This window comes from Urocitellus parryii, chromosome 7, assembly GCF_045843805.1.
Source record: "Urocitellus parryii isolate mUroPar1 chromosome 7, mUroPar1.hap1, whole genome shotgun sequence".
In the NCBI taxonomy this organism is placed as follows: domain Eukaryota; kingdom Metazoa; phylum Chordata; class Mammalia; order Rodentia; family Sciuridae; genus Urocitellus; species Urocitellus parryii.
The window spans coordinates 134,231,273-134,243,915 of record NC_135537.1 but is presented as its reverse complement, the minus strand read 5'-3'; the positions used below and the strand labels follow the sequence as shown (position 1 = coordinate 134,243,915).

At 44.8% G+C, this 12,643-nt stretch overlaps 1 protein-coding gene across 1 annotated transcript in view; it reads right to left on the bottom strand.

Annotated features, from left to right (window-relative positions):
* Positions 1-1,716, bottom strand: part of Ube2g1 (ubiquitin conjugating enzyme E2 G1) — a 98,478-nt gene extending 96,762 nt beyond the window's left edge. Inside the window, exon 1 of the mRNA XM_026393902.2 lies at positions 938-1,716. Within this exon, the coding sequence (XP_026249687.1) occupies positions 938-983 (46 nt within the window). The 5' untranslated portion in view covers positions 984-1,716. The remainder of the gene's footprint in view (positions 1-937) is intronic.
* Between the last annotated feature and the right edge of the window lie 10,927 nt (positions 1,717-12,643).

Here is a 12,643-nt window from a genome sequence, read left to right as displayed (position 1 = left end):
CCAGCGCGCATGCTCGGCTCACACAGTCCTAGCAGAGTAGGAGCCAACCCCCTAAAAAGTCAACCTGGAAGCCGCAAACGGCCGGAGGCCGGGACAATGGGGGAGGGGGACGCACTCTTCCAGGCAGGATGACCCGGCCGCCGCCCCTAGTCGGAGACTGCGAGCACAGCCCCGGGGGTCTGCGAGCCTGCGCGGGAGCCTGAGCCGCCGCGAGCACAAAGCCCGAGCCGGCCAGCGAGCCGCTGTCCCCAGTGCCCGCTCCTACCCTCCCCCAGCCGGGCGGCGTAGCCGGAGCCGGTGCCAGGCGGAGGCAGGCGAGGCGGCGTCCCGCAAGCCGCCGGGTTCCCGGACACCGCGCGCCAGCGCCCAGGCCGCCCCGGCCGCCGCTTTTGTTGTGGGCCGTAACTCCGTGGACCCGACGCTGCCCGGGGAGAAGTTTTGCGCGTCTCCCCGATCCGGCCCGGGTTCAGCTCCTATCGCCCACTCTTGGCCTCAGTTGCCCTGCACCGCTTGGACTTAAGCGTCAAGGACTCACCGCCGCGCGGGGCCCAGACGCTCCAGCTGCCCCAAGGTCCGGCGGCCTCCGCCGCACCTGAGCCCTGGGACCCGCCCCTCAGAGAGGGTCAGTCAGGCCCGGGATCCACAGCCCCTCCCCCGCAACGCCCCACCGAACAGTGGGGGAGGGGGCGACCACTCTCCCACTCCCCGGGCGCCAGGCCCCGTCCGAGGGCCAAGGCAGGGACGCGTCCCCGCCCCCAAAACCCTCTGAAAGCCAGGCAAGAAGTGCTGGGCCCGGCTGGGACCGAGCCCGTGCTCCCCGCCCTCGCAGGCCTGGACCCCTCGCCGCCCGGCCGCCGGCCGAAAGGAGGGAGGAGGCAGTGGGCACCGCTGTCCGCGATCGCGGCCCGGCCAGGCGCCCCGCCGCCCGCCTGCTCACCTGCCAGCTGTCTTCGCAGTAGCAGCGCCGACTGCAGCTCCGTCATCCTCCCCGCCAAGGGCCCGGGCTGGCGCCGGGGCTTCCGAAGGGTTAGGGACAGGCTCTGGGGGCGGCTGGAGCTGTGTGTGCTGAGGAACACGGGCCCCGCGACCGGATCGCGGAAGCCAAGGGAGGCCGGGCTCGGGCAGCGAGAGCGGCACCTTGCCGGTGGGGGTCCACTCGGTTCGACTCTTCTCACAGCGCCTCAAGCCCGGAAGGGGAGGGTACCCGGGCCGCCGCGGCGCGCACTGGGACTTCGCTCGCCCGCTTCCCTCCTTCAACCCGCCAGTCGGCCCCACCGGTGCCTTCCCCCGCCACTGCCTCACTGCGCGCAGGGCCGCTCCGCGCAAGCGCGCTGGGCCTGCCTACTTCAGAAGCTGCCCGCCCGCTAGCCCGACCCTCTGGCTCCCTGCCCCGCCTCCGGCAGTGGAGCTCCGCCCCCTGAGCGCTGTTGCCCCGGCTGCCGCCATCTTGGGAAGGTCCACGCCCGGCTGGCAGCCAAACCCTCAGCTAGTAGACGCCTCGCGGACGCCATGACAAAGAGGTCACAGAGGGTCAGGACGCCACCTCTAGTTTGAAGCAAGTGGTTTGCGAGTAAAGAGGCCAAAAGAAGCAGTAGTTGTCTAGTTGTTGGCGAGTATCCATCAGCAATCAAACTCTACACAGATGGTGTGCGAATTAATCATTGTTAGAAAACCGAACTTAATGCTGATGTTCCCCATTTTAAGCAACTATCAAAACAGGGAATATATACTGATAATTCACTTTTCATGAAGAATACACAAAAAGATTCTTGAAATAAGGAAAATGTTGTGCATTTCATAGTATAAAACCATTAAATAAATCGATAATAACGCTCCATTGAGTAGGGTGAGTTAAGACTAGCAAAATCTGACATGTAATTCAAACTGGCATCCAGAAAGGAACCTACTATGTAAAATAAGGTGTGAAAGCCAAGGTTTAGAAAAAAACCTTACTCCGCCCTATGTCCTCTTCCCCATTCTAGCTGTGTTGTGCCTTTTGAAAACAGTCTCAAAGAAATGGAACAGAACAACAACCAACAGTATGACAGTTAAATTTCTATGTTCATTCAACAAATGTTTATTAAACCCCTACTATCTATGTACTTGGACTATAGAAGACAGCTCTGTTCCTACCCTGAAAAGGCATAGGTTTCTGTAAGCTCCAGGTGAAGTAAACAGGAGAAGCCAATTCCAACAGTTTTTTTTCTTAAAAAAAAAATACTGAATTAGCATGTGCAAGGTCCCAGGTTCAATCTCCACCACCACCAAAAACAAAAAACACCAAAAAAAAAAAAAAATTTGTCTAATTATTCCCAAATCTTAGGGTTGAGGATGTAGTAGCAGAGTTGCCTAGCATGTGTGAAGTCCTGGGTTAGATTCCCAGTTCTACGAATAATAATTCCCTAATCCTTACCTCCTTCCCAGATTTTTCAACAGAAGTTCAGAACTGCATATCCAACTTTTTCAACTTTCCTCTAATTAGCATTTACTGAGCATCTACTATGAGTTAGAGGTGTCTCTAGGATCTGAGGTCCAAGTGTGAACTAGACAGACCAGATCCTTAACCTCATAACACTGATACCCAGGGTGAGAGGACACTAAGAAGACAGAAGCAAATGAATATTTAAACAAAGCACTTTATCCAGGCATTGTAACTGCAGTGACTCAAGAGACTGAGGCAGAAGGATCATAAATTCAAGGCCAGCCTCAGCGATTTAGACCCTCTGCAACTTAGCAAAAACCTCTCTCAAAATTTAAAATAATAATAATAAAAACCTAGGCAGAGTAGCTCACACCTGTAATTCCAGAGGCTCAGGAGGCTGAGGCAGGAGGATTGAAAATTCAGAAAAGACCAGCCTCAGCAAATTAGTGAGGCCCTGAGGACTTAGTGAGACACTGTCTCAAAAAAACAACAACATAAAAAAAGAGCTAGGGATGTGGCTCAGTGGTTAAGCAACCCTGAGTCAGTCTAATCCCCAGTACAAATAAGAAGGAAGAGAAGGAGAAGAACAACAACTGAGGATGTCGCTCAGTGGTAAAGCACTCCTGAATTTAAACCCCAATTCCTAAGTAAATAAATAAGGCTTTGGATTATAATAGGTGACATGATTGAAATTAATAGGGTGAGTGAGTAGCTGAAAAAAAAGAAGTTTCTTCTAGATAACATTTTCAGGAAAAGCATCTCCCAGAACATTATATTTGGGTTGAGATTACAAGCAGGATGTCTCATTTGAAGATTCTAGGGAAGAACATTTTCAGGCAAAGGAAGCAACCACTATGAAGACTCAATATCAAAGAGCTCAGCTCAAAGAAGAGAAGGGAGGCCAGCAGAGTGGGACAGCTACACTGCAGCCTAATGAACAAGTGGCTCTGAGTAGAGATTAGAGAGATATGTGTGTGGATCATCCCACAAAGGGCCTTGTGGATCACAACAAAGAGTTTGGAATTTAGTGTGGTTACAATGGAAGCCTTGGGAGGGGAGTGAGCTGACTTACTTCATTATATATTTATTTAGCCTTGACACAGCTAGGCAAGCGCTCTACCATTAAACTATATCACCAGGGCTGGGGATGTGGCTCAGCGGTAGCGCGCTCGCCTGGCATGCGTGCGGCCCAGGTTCGATCCTCAGCACCACATACCAACAAAAATGTTGTGTCTGCCGAGAACTAAAAAATAAATATTAAAAAAATTCTCTCTCTCCTCTCTCACTCTCTCTTTAAAAAAAATAAATAAATAAAAATAAAAATAAACTATATCACCAGCCCTTTTTATTTTATTTTGAGATAAGGTTCTGCTGAACTAACTAGGCTGTCCTGAAACTTCCAATCCACCTACCTCAGCCTCCCAAATAGCTGGGATTACAAGTGTGCACCATTGAATCTAGCTCTCTCGGGCTGGGGATGTGGCTCAAGCGGTAGCGCGCTCGCCTGGCATGCGTGCGGCCCGGGTTCGATCCTCAGCACCACATACCAACAAAGATGTTGTGTCCGCCAATAGCTAATAAATAAGTAAATATTTAAAAAAAAAATTAAATCTCATTTTGGAGTATGTGAAAAAGAGAAGATATTACTGAAGGGTAATCACAAAGGTATTGCAGAAGATGAGGCTAAAGTTAGTAATGGTTTGAATCAGGATGGGACAGTGACAAACAAATGTTAATGAATTTGAGATAAATTTTGGAAGGAAAACAATTTGCCAACAGATTGAATGTGGATAAAGGGGAAAAGAAAGAAAGGTTTATGATTTTTGGAATAACTGATTTCAAATTGGAGAAAGTGTTTCGGGTTTGTTTGGAGGGAGAATATCAAGAAATCTAATTTTTTTTTTTTGGTGCCAGAGATTGAACCCAGGGCCTTGTGCATGTGAGGCAAGCACTCTGCCAACTGAGCTATATCCCCAGCCCAAGAGATCTATTTTTGAAGGAGTTAGGTTTTAGCTGTTTATTAACTATCCAAGCAGAGATGTCAAATTAGCATATACATACATCAGACTTGAATGCAAGAAAGAAGCCATAGCTCTGGATATAAATTTGGAGAAGTAAGCATCAGGTTTCCTAGGAAGAATATGTAATGAGATCAAAAAAAAAAAGAAAGAAAGAAAAAAAAAAAAGCTGTGGGCCTGGGGTTGTGGCTCAATAGCAGAGCACTCCTCTCACACATGTGAGGCGCTGGGTTCCATCCCCAGCACCACATAAAAATAAATAAATAAAATAAAGATATTGTGTCCATCTACTATATATATATATAATAAAAAAAAGAGCTGTGAAAGGGACAAGGGTGTAGCTCTTAGTTATAGGGTGCTTACTTACCATGCATGAGACTCTGGGTTCAAATATATATATATTATATAATATATATATATATATATTTTTTTTTTTAAATCAGCAATGAAGCACCTAAACTTTTTTTCTTTCTTTTTTTTTTTTTTTTTTTTTTTTGGCAGTGAAGATTAAACTCAGGGCACTGATTACAGGCTGATTACTGATTACTACCAATTACAGGCGTGTGCCACTATGACTGGCTATGCACCCATTTAAAGGAGCTAGCATTGGAGGCTGAAAAAGAAAAATGGAAAAAGAGAAGAAAACCCAGCTTGTGATCTCACAAAAACTGAGATAGAAAATGTTCCCAGGAGCAAGGGTCAACTGCCCCATGCTGCAAAAAGAGGGAAAAACAAGAATTGAGAAGTATGCTCTGAGTTTTGAAACTGGGAAGTTTCATTGGCCTTGATAGGAATTTGATAGATCAGTGCTTCTTAGTGGCAGAACAAAGTGGCCTAAAGGCCAATTGTAAGGTGAGGAAGTAGAGATCTCAATGTTGAAGTACTTATTTAAGGCTTGTGGTCATGAACTGAAAGTGCAAACAGTAGATGCAGTTGAGTTTTTTGGGTTTTTTTGTTGTTGTGCTTTTTGTTTCTCAGTCATGTTCAGCTGCTCAGGTGCAGTGGTGACTGACAGTCTGGTTCATTTAGGATTAAGGGTTAGCTAGGCAAGTAAAATAGACAGACACAGGCAAGTTTGTTGAGAGTCCATGAACAAGCGATTATAATAGTGGACTGCTCTAAGCTAGGGAGACAACAAAGCAAAAACAGAAAAGGCCTGGTAGATAATGAAAAATTATGGGGACTTGATGAGGTTAGAGAATTATGTGATGAGGACACTAAAACAAGTCAGCTAGATGGACAGGAAATGGCTGTCAGGAAGCTGACCTGAAACCGAGAATTCAAGTGTGAGATAGTTATAGACTGTCTCTTGGGGATGTGAGAAAGGCTGACTGGTGGGATGGGAGAGGAAGTCCAGCAGGTGTCAGGTAGGCATACTGAATTGTCACCCACACAGTCCCCCGAAAGGACAGGGCTGGAGTAGGATGAAAAAAAGTCAACCTCATTGATTGCTATATTTGCAGATAACAGCAATAAAGGGGCTAAACAAGTAGTACAGATGTATGGCATTGACCTCCAAAGAGTTACCAGTTAAAGAAAAAAAGATGGAGAATCAGCAATTGGGAACATGGTGAATATTCATATTCGAAGCCTGCAGGCCCTGAGATCCATGGAATGTCAGCCTTCCTTTGAGAGGGCCAAGGAAGCTGACTCCTAAGAAAAGAGCCAGGTTCAGGTAAAGCCAGGAAGTGAAGAGGAGCCCATGGACACCTCAAACTGCCCTGACCTATACTCTTTCTTCTCCCCAGAACCACACTCTGTAACCAAGGGTACCTAGTCAATTGGAATATAAACATAAGGGTCACTGTCAGTGCTCCTGCTCTCACCCCTATACCCAATGGACCACCAAGACCGAAGTTTTCCCAGGGACACTCCTTAATCAAAGCCTGAGCCACTGTCACAACCTCCTAAAGGATCTCCTGGCCACAGATCTTGACCCTGCCTCCCTCATCTACCCTCTGCAGCCAGAGCAAAACATTCAAAATACAAATCTGCTTTTGTCCCACCACTACTAAAAAGTCTTCAGTGGCTTTCCTCCTGTTTTAAGATGAGGTCTGAGCTCCTCATTGTGGTTCAATTGCCTGTCACCAGGTAGTGTTCCAGAACTCCCAGCCTCAACTCTCCCATCCCATGGCTCTTCCTGACACTACATATCTTTTCCTTCCCCGAAAAGGTCAGTCTTTCCATTTGCTGTTCCAATGACCTGAAATAGTCTTCTGCTAGATGTATGTGGCAAATTCCTACTAATTCATCTTTCAGAGCCTGGAAGGAAGCAACTTCTCCCAGAATGCCTTTTCTATTCACAAAATTAATCTTATCCCCTGCTTCCTATTTCCAGCATGTATTATATTTCTTATCCTAGCATTACAATACAGTATTGCAATTTCTTTTTTGCTTTTCAATTGTGTATAAGCTTGCCATGGCAGGACTTTTTCACTTCTCTGTTCTCAGCATTTAATACAATGAGGCTACATGGTAAGCACTCAACAGATATCTTTTGAATGAGCAAATTGGTTCTATAAAATTAATAACAATCTCTCAAGATTAGTATAGAGCTATGTTTATTAAATGTGGGTTTGTGTACCTGACTGAGGGTGGCAGAGAACAGTTTGCCAAAGTGTTCCTGAAGCCACAAAATAGGCCCAGATTAAAAAGCAAAACATTCTTAGCCAGGTGTGGTGGTGCATGCCTGGAATCCCAGTGGCTCAGGAGGCTGAGGCAGGAGGATCAAGAGTTCAAAGCCAGCCTCAGCAAAAAAATGAGGCACTAAGCAACTCAGTGAGACCCTGTCTCTAAATAAGATACAAAATAGGGCTGGAGATGTGGCTCAGTGGTCAAGTGCCCCTGAGTTCAATCCCCAGTACCAAAAGAAAAAAAAAATTAGGGCTGGAGATGTGGCTCAAGTGGTAGTGGGCTTGCCTGGCACGAGTTCGACCCAGGTTCTATCCTCAGCACCACATACAAAGATGTTGTGTCCACCGAAAACTAAAAAATACATATTAAAAAAAAAAGAAAAAAATTATATCTAGAATACATAAACAATGCTCAAATTTTAAAATGCCAAGTACAGTGGTTCATACCTATAATCTCAACTACTTGAGAGGCTGAGGCAGGAATATCTCAAGTTCAACCCTTTCTCAAAGTGGAAGGGCTGGGGATGTAGCTCAGAGGTAGGACTCTTCAGATGTGCACAGTGGTGCAGGCCTATAATATCAGCAACTTGGGAGGCTGAATCAGGAGAACCAAAGCCAGCCTCAGCAATTTAGCAAGGTCCTAAGCAACTCGGCAAGACTCTGCCTCAAAATAAAATAAAATAAAAAGAGCTACGGATGTGACTTAGTGATAAAGTACTCCTGGTTCAATTCCCAGTACCAAGGAGCAGGAGGAGGAACTCTATGTTTGATCCCCAGTACTGAAATAATGATGACAATGATGATGATGATGATAAAAATCATAATAATACAAATAACCCAATTTTTAAAAATGGGCACAGATCTGAAAAAACACTTCTCCAAAGAAGATACACTAATGGCCAATAAGCACATGAAAAGATGCTCATCATCATTAGCCATTAGGGAAATGCAAATCTAAACCATAATGAAATACCATCTCATCCTACTAGGATGGATAGAATCAAAACAACAAATAACAACAAGTATTATGGGCTGGGGATATAGCTCAGTTGGTAGAGTGCTTGCCTTGCATGCACTAAGGCCCTGGGATCAATCCCCAGCACCACAAAAAAAACAAACAAATAATAGGTAAATGAGAACCTTCACACATTGCTGGTGAGAGTGTAAAATGGTATATTCACTTTGCAAAACACCCTGGAAGGTCCTCAAAAAGTTTTAACACAGGGGATGGGGGTGGAGCTCAGTGGTAGAGCACTTGCCTACTGTGGGAGTGGGTTCAACCTCCAGCATTGGTAATAGGGAGGAAAAGGGTGAAAAAGAATTACTATATGACCCAGATATTCCACTTATAGGTATATATGTAACAGAATTAAAAACATGCATTCACAGAAAAACATGAACCTGAATATAAATAAATAAATAAATAAAGGAACAATCCAAATGTCTATCAACTGATGAATAGATAAGAAGTGGTATGTCCAGTGGGAATGTAACTCAGTGGTAGAGAGTTGCCACACATGTGAGGCCCTGGGTTCCATCTCTAGCAACACACACAGAGACACAAAGAAAAATAAGTGGTATGTCCATATAATGGAATACTATTCAACCTTAAAAGGATGAACTTTGAAATCATTATTTGGGTAAAGGAAGTCAGGCAAAAAAAGGCCACATATTGGGGCTGATCATACAGCTCAGTCACCGAACTAAGCTTAGAATTCGTGAGGCCCTGGGTTAGTCCCCAGGGGGAAAAAAAATCACATACTATATGTTTCCATTTATATTAAATGCCCAGAATGGTCAAATCTATAGGAAGTCAATTAGATGTTGCCTAGGGATGGAGAGGGAGGAAAGGGAATAAGAAATGAAATGAGCACAGATTTTTTTTAATATTTATTTTTTTAAGTGTAGATGGGCACAACACAATGCCTTTATTTTTATGTGGTGCTGAGGATTGAACCCGGGTCCCGTCCGTGCTAGGCAAGCGCTCTACCACTGAGCCACAATTCCAGTCCCAAGCACAGATTTTTTTTTTTTTTTGGAGGTAATGAAAATATTCTAAAATGAATTGTGATAATTGTACAACTCTATGAATATGCATATATAATATATATATATATATATATATATATATATATATATGATATGTACATACTATATACATATAAACCACTGGTTTCTGTATACTTTGGATGGGTGAATTTATGGGATATAATTTATTTTAATAAAACTGTTATAAAACATAAATAATAAAGTATAACAAATTAGAGTAAGAAAAACAAGACTACAAGAACACAAAGCAGACTATAAACACCAAACAGGGAAATCAGTGAAGAACAATAACAAAGATAAAACATGGTGTTTTAAAAAAATCTAATAAAAGGGGTTGGGGTTGTGTCTCAGCAGTAGAGCACTCACCTAGCACATGCGAGGCCCTGGGTTGGATCCTCAGCACCACATAAAAATAAATATAAAGATATTGTGTTCAACTAAAAAATAAATATTAAAAAAATCTAATAAAATTTTTTAAAAATTCTGTTAAACTTTATCAAGAAAACAGAAAGCACAAATAAAATTAAGTTAAAAAGAAGCAAAACTAGAAATCAAAAAAATGAGATTATGAGCCAGGCACGATGTCACATGCCTGTAATCCTAGTGGTTCCGGAGGCTGAGACAGGAGAAGCAAGGGTTCAAAGCCACCCTCAGCAATGGCGAGGTGCTAGGCAACTCAGTGAGACCCTGTCTCTAAATCAAATATAAAATAGGGCTGGGGATGTGGCTCAGTGGCCAAGTGCCCCTGAGTTCAATCCCTGGTACCCTCCCCCCCCAAAAAAAGAAAATACTTGCTAGGACTCCAAGCTACCTGTGGGCTCTGGAGCAGCATACTGATTGTCACTTCTTGCTGGGCTTCTCAGAATAACCCTGATGCTCAAAGAAGGGAAGTCCTCAAGAAGGCAACAAGTGATCAATTCAGAGGTCAAACCCAGGCCTCTTCTCTCATGTCCTGTGTTCTCACAAAGCACAGTGTGGCCAGAACAGTGAACTTGAGTCTCAGAACCTGTTAAGACCTATTTCCCTGAGAACGTGTCCTCTTCTCACCTATCCTAGGAATCCAGGAAGTTTTTACCTATCCCAGGTGCTACTCATTCCAGGTCCCCTCACCTGTCCCAGGTATTAGCCAATCTTAGCAACCAGAAAGTTGTTGTTGATTTTGTAAGTACACTAAGAATGGAGTTATAGGGTTAGGGGTGACTGACCATAGGGGAATTTCAAGGAATTCAAGAAACAAGGTAGTTAAAAATTCTCTCTCTCTCTCTCTCTCTCTCTCTCTCTCTCTCTCTCTCTCTCTCTCTCTCTCTCTCCCCTCTCTCACTCTCTCTTTAAAAAAAAAAAAAAAAGATACAAGGTAGTGGCTGGAAAACTGGGCCAAAAGAGACATTTTTGCGGTTGTGCTTTGGTTTGAGGGAGGTGAGGCTGAGCTGGAATGCTGATGATAAGAAGTCAATGCAAAAAAGATTAAAGAGTTGGGGGTAGCTCAATGGGTAAAGAAAGGGTGACAGTGTAGGACACTTGCCTACTGTGCCCTGGATTTGATTCCCCAGCATGAAAAAATAAAGAGGATGAAGATTTAGGGGAAAAAAGGGAACAATAAATTAAGCAAGAAGAGGAGGAAGTTGCAAAAGCACAGGTGGAGATGTAGACCACCCACTCACAGGAAGAGGAATACTTCCCTTTAACAGGAGAGGAGGAAGGACCTAATGTGGATGCAGGTGAATTGGTAGGTGTGGGATCAGGAGGCTGGGAGAGTTCTATCTTCTGTGATCTGTAAAATAGGGAACAGGCCATTTATGGAACATAGAGAAAAGGGGAGTTCGATCCTCAGCACCACATACAAACAAAGATGTTGTGTCTGCCGAAAACTAAGAAATAAAATATTAAAAAATTCTCTCTCTCTCTCTCTCTTAAAAAAAAAAAAAAGAAAAAGAAAGAAAGAAATGTTCTTGAGCTGGGCGGGCCTATCACCGATTACTGGTGAGGAGTTCTGCTCCCTCAAATGCAGAAGTTTGAATATTCAAGAAGCACTTCGAGGCAAGCTTATAAAGCAGAGTTTATTTTAAAAGGGGTAATATAGATTTTTCCCAGGAGGGAGAAGGGGGCCATAGCTGGTATCCTGGTATTCCCGGAAGCGAGGTGTCTGCTCATTTTATAAATCCTAGACTTCCTTTGTTCTCCTGCTCTCTTCCCCTTATCTTTCTCCTTCCTGGTGATTAGGCCCAGGAATGCTGGGTGGGATGGCCAAAAGGTGGAAAACAGGTGGGCTGAAGGGGGAGAGGCAAGATGGAGCAGCCCAGGACACATTAACAACTTTAGAGCTCCCTGTAGGGAGGGGCAATTTCTGGGAGAGGTTACCTTAGCCACAGGTTGGAGCAGGGGCAGGTTCTTGATAAGGGTGGAGGAAGGGCTCTGAAGGAATTAACATTTCAATCCCTCCGGGGGGGAGGGTCTCCAACTTCCCACACTCACTCTAAATTGGACTCCTCCATCTGATCTGACTCGATTTACCTATCAATGCTAACTGCCTGTCTAATTCTGGTTTCATTAGCAGCTTGGGAGACTGAGACAGGAGGATCCCAGGTTCAAAGCCAGCCTCAGCAAGAATGAAGTGCTAGGCAAATCAGTGAGACCCAGTCTCTAAATAAACTATAAAAAAGGGCTGGTGATGTGGTTCAGTGGTTGAGTGCCCCTGAATTCAATCCTCGGTCCCCCCCCAAAAAAAAAAGATTAAAAAAAGAAGTAGCCATTTGCCAAGCATGGTGATACACACCTGTAGTCCCAGTTGATTTGGGAGGCTGGGGTGTAATGCCAGGTTTGTGGGACCTGAGTAGACCTCCAGGAGCTAAATCCGATGCAATCACACAAGAGTCTTTTTTTTTTTTTTTTTTTTTTAAAGAGAGAGTGAGAGAGGGGAGAGAGAGAGAGAATTTTTTTTTAATATTTATTTTTTAGTTCTCGGCGGACACAACATCTTTGTTGGTACGCGGTGCTGAGGATCGAACCCAGGCCGCACGCATGCCAGGCGAGTGCGCTACCGCTTGAGCCACATCCCCAGCCCCCACACAAGAGTCTTTATTGAAAGCTCCAGCCTGGACTCACAACCCTTTCCGATGCAGTGGTCCTAGGGAGTGAGTCCTGGTCCTTTGTCCAGTAAGATTTTATAGGTTTTGGGGGGATACTCTATGCATCACAACATCACACAGCAAATCATTCCATACCATGGGAAAGTTAAACAACTCTTAACATTGATAAGCACATTCACTGGCTGGAACAAGTTGGGTAGGGGTGATTGGTTAGTACAAGAGGGGGATTTCTTTGAACTGATTGGTTTAAGACACGAGGGGTGTAAGTGCTAAACTACATGGTTTCCCAACATGTTATCAAACACCATAAACTACTGGGGGTTCATCTGGCATCCCTGGTATTTTCCCTGTTTCATGCTGATTGGTGGTTGCTAGGGGGGTTGCTATGGGTCCTCACCTAGCCTAACTGAGTCAGGGACACCTGGCAAGGCAGAT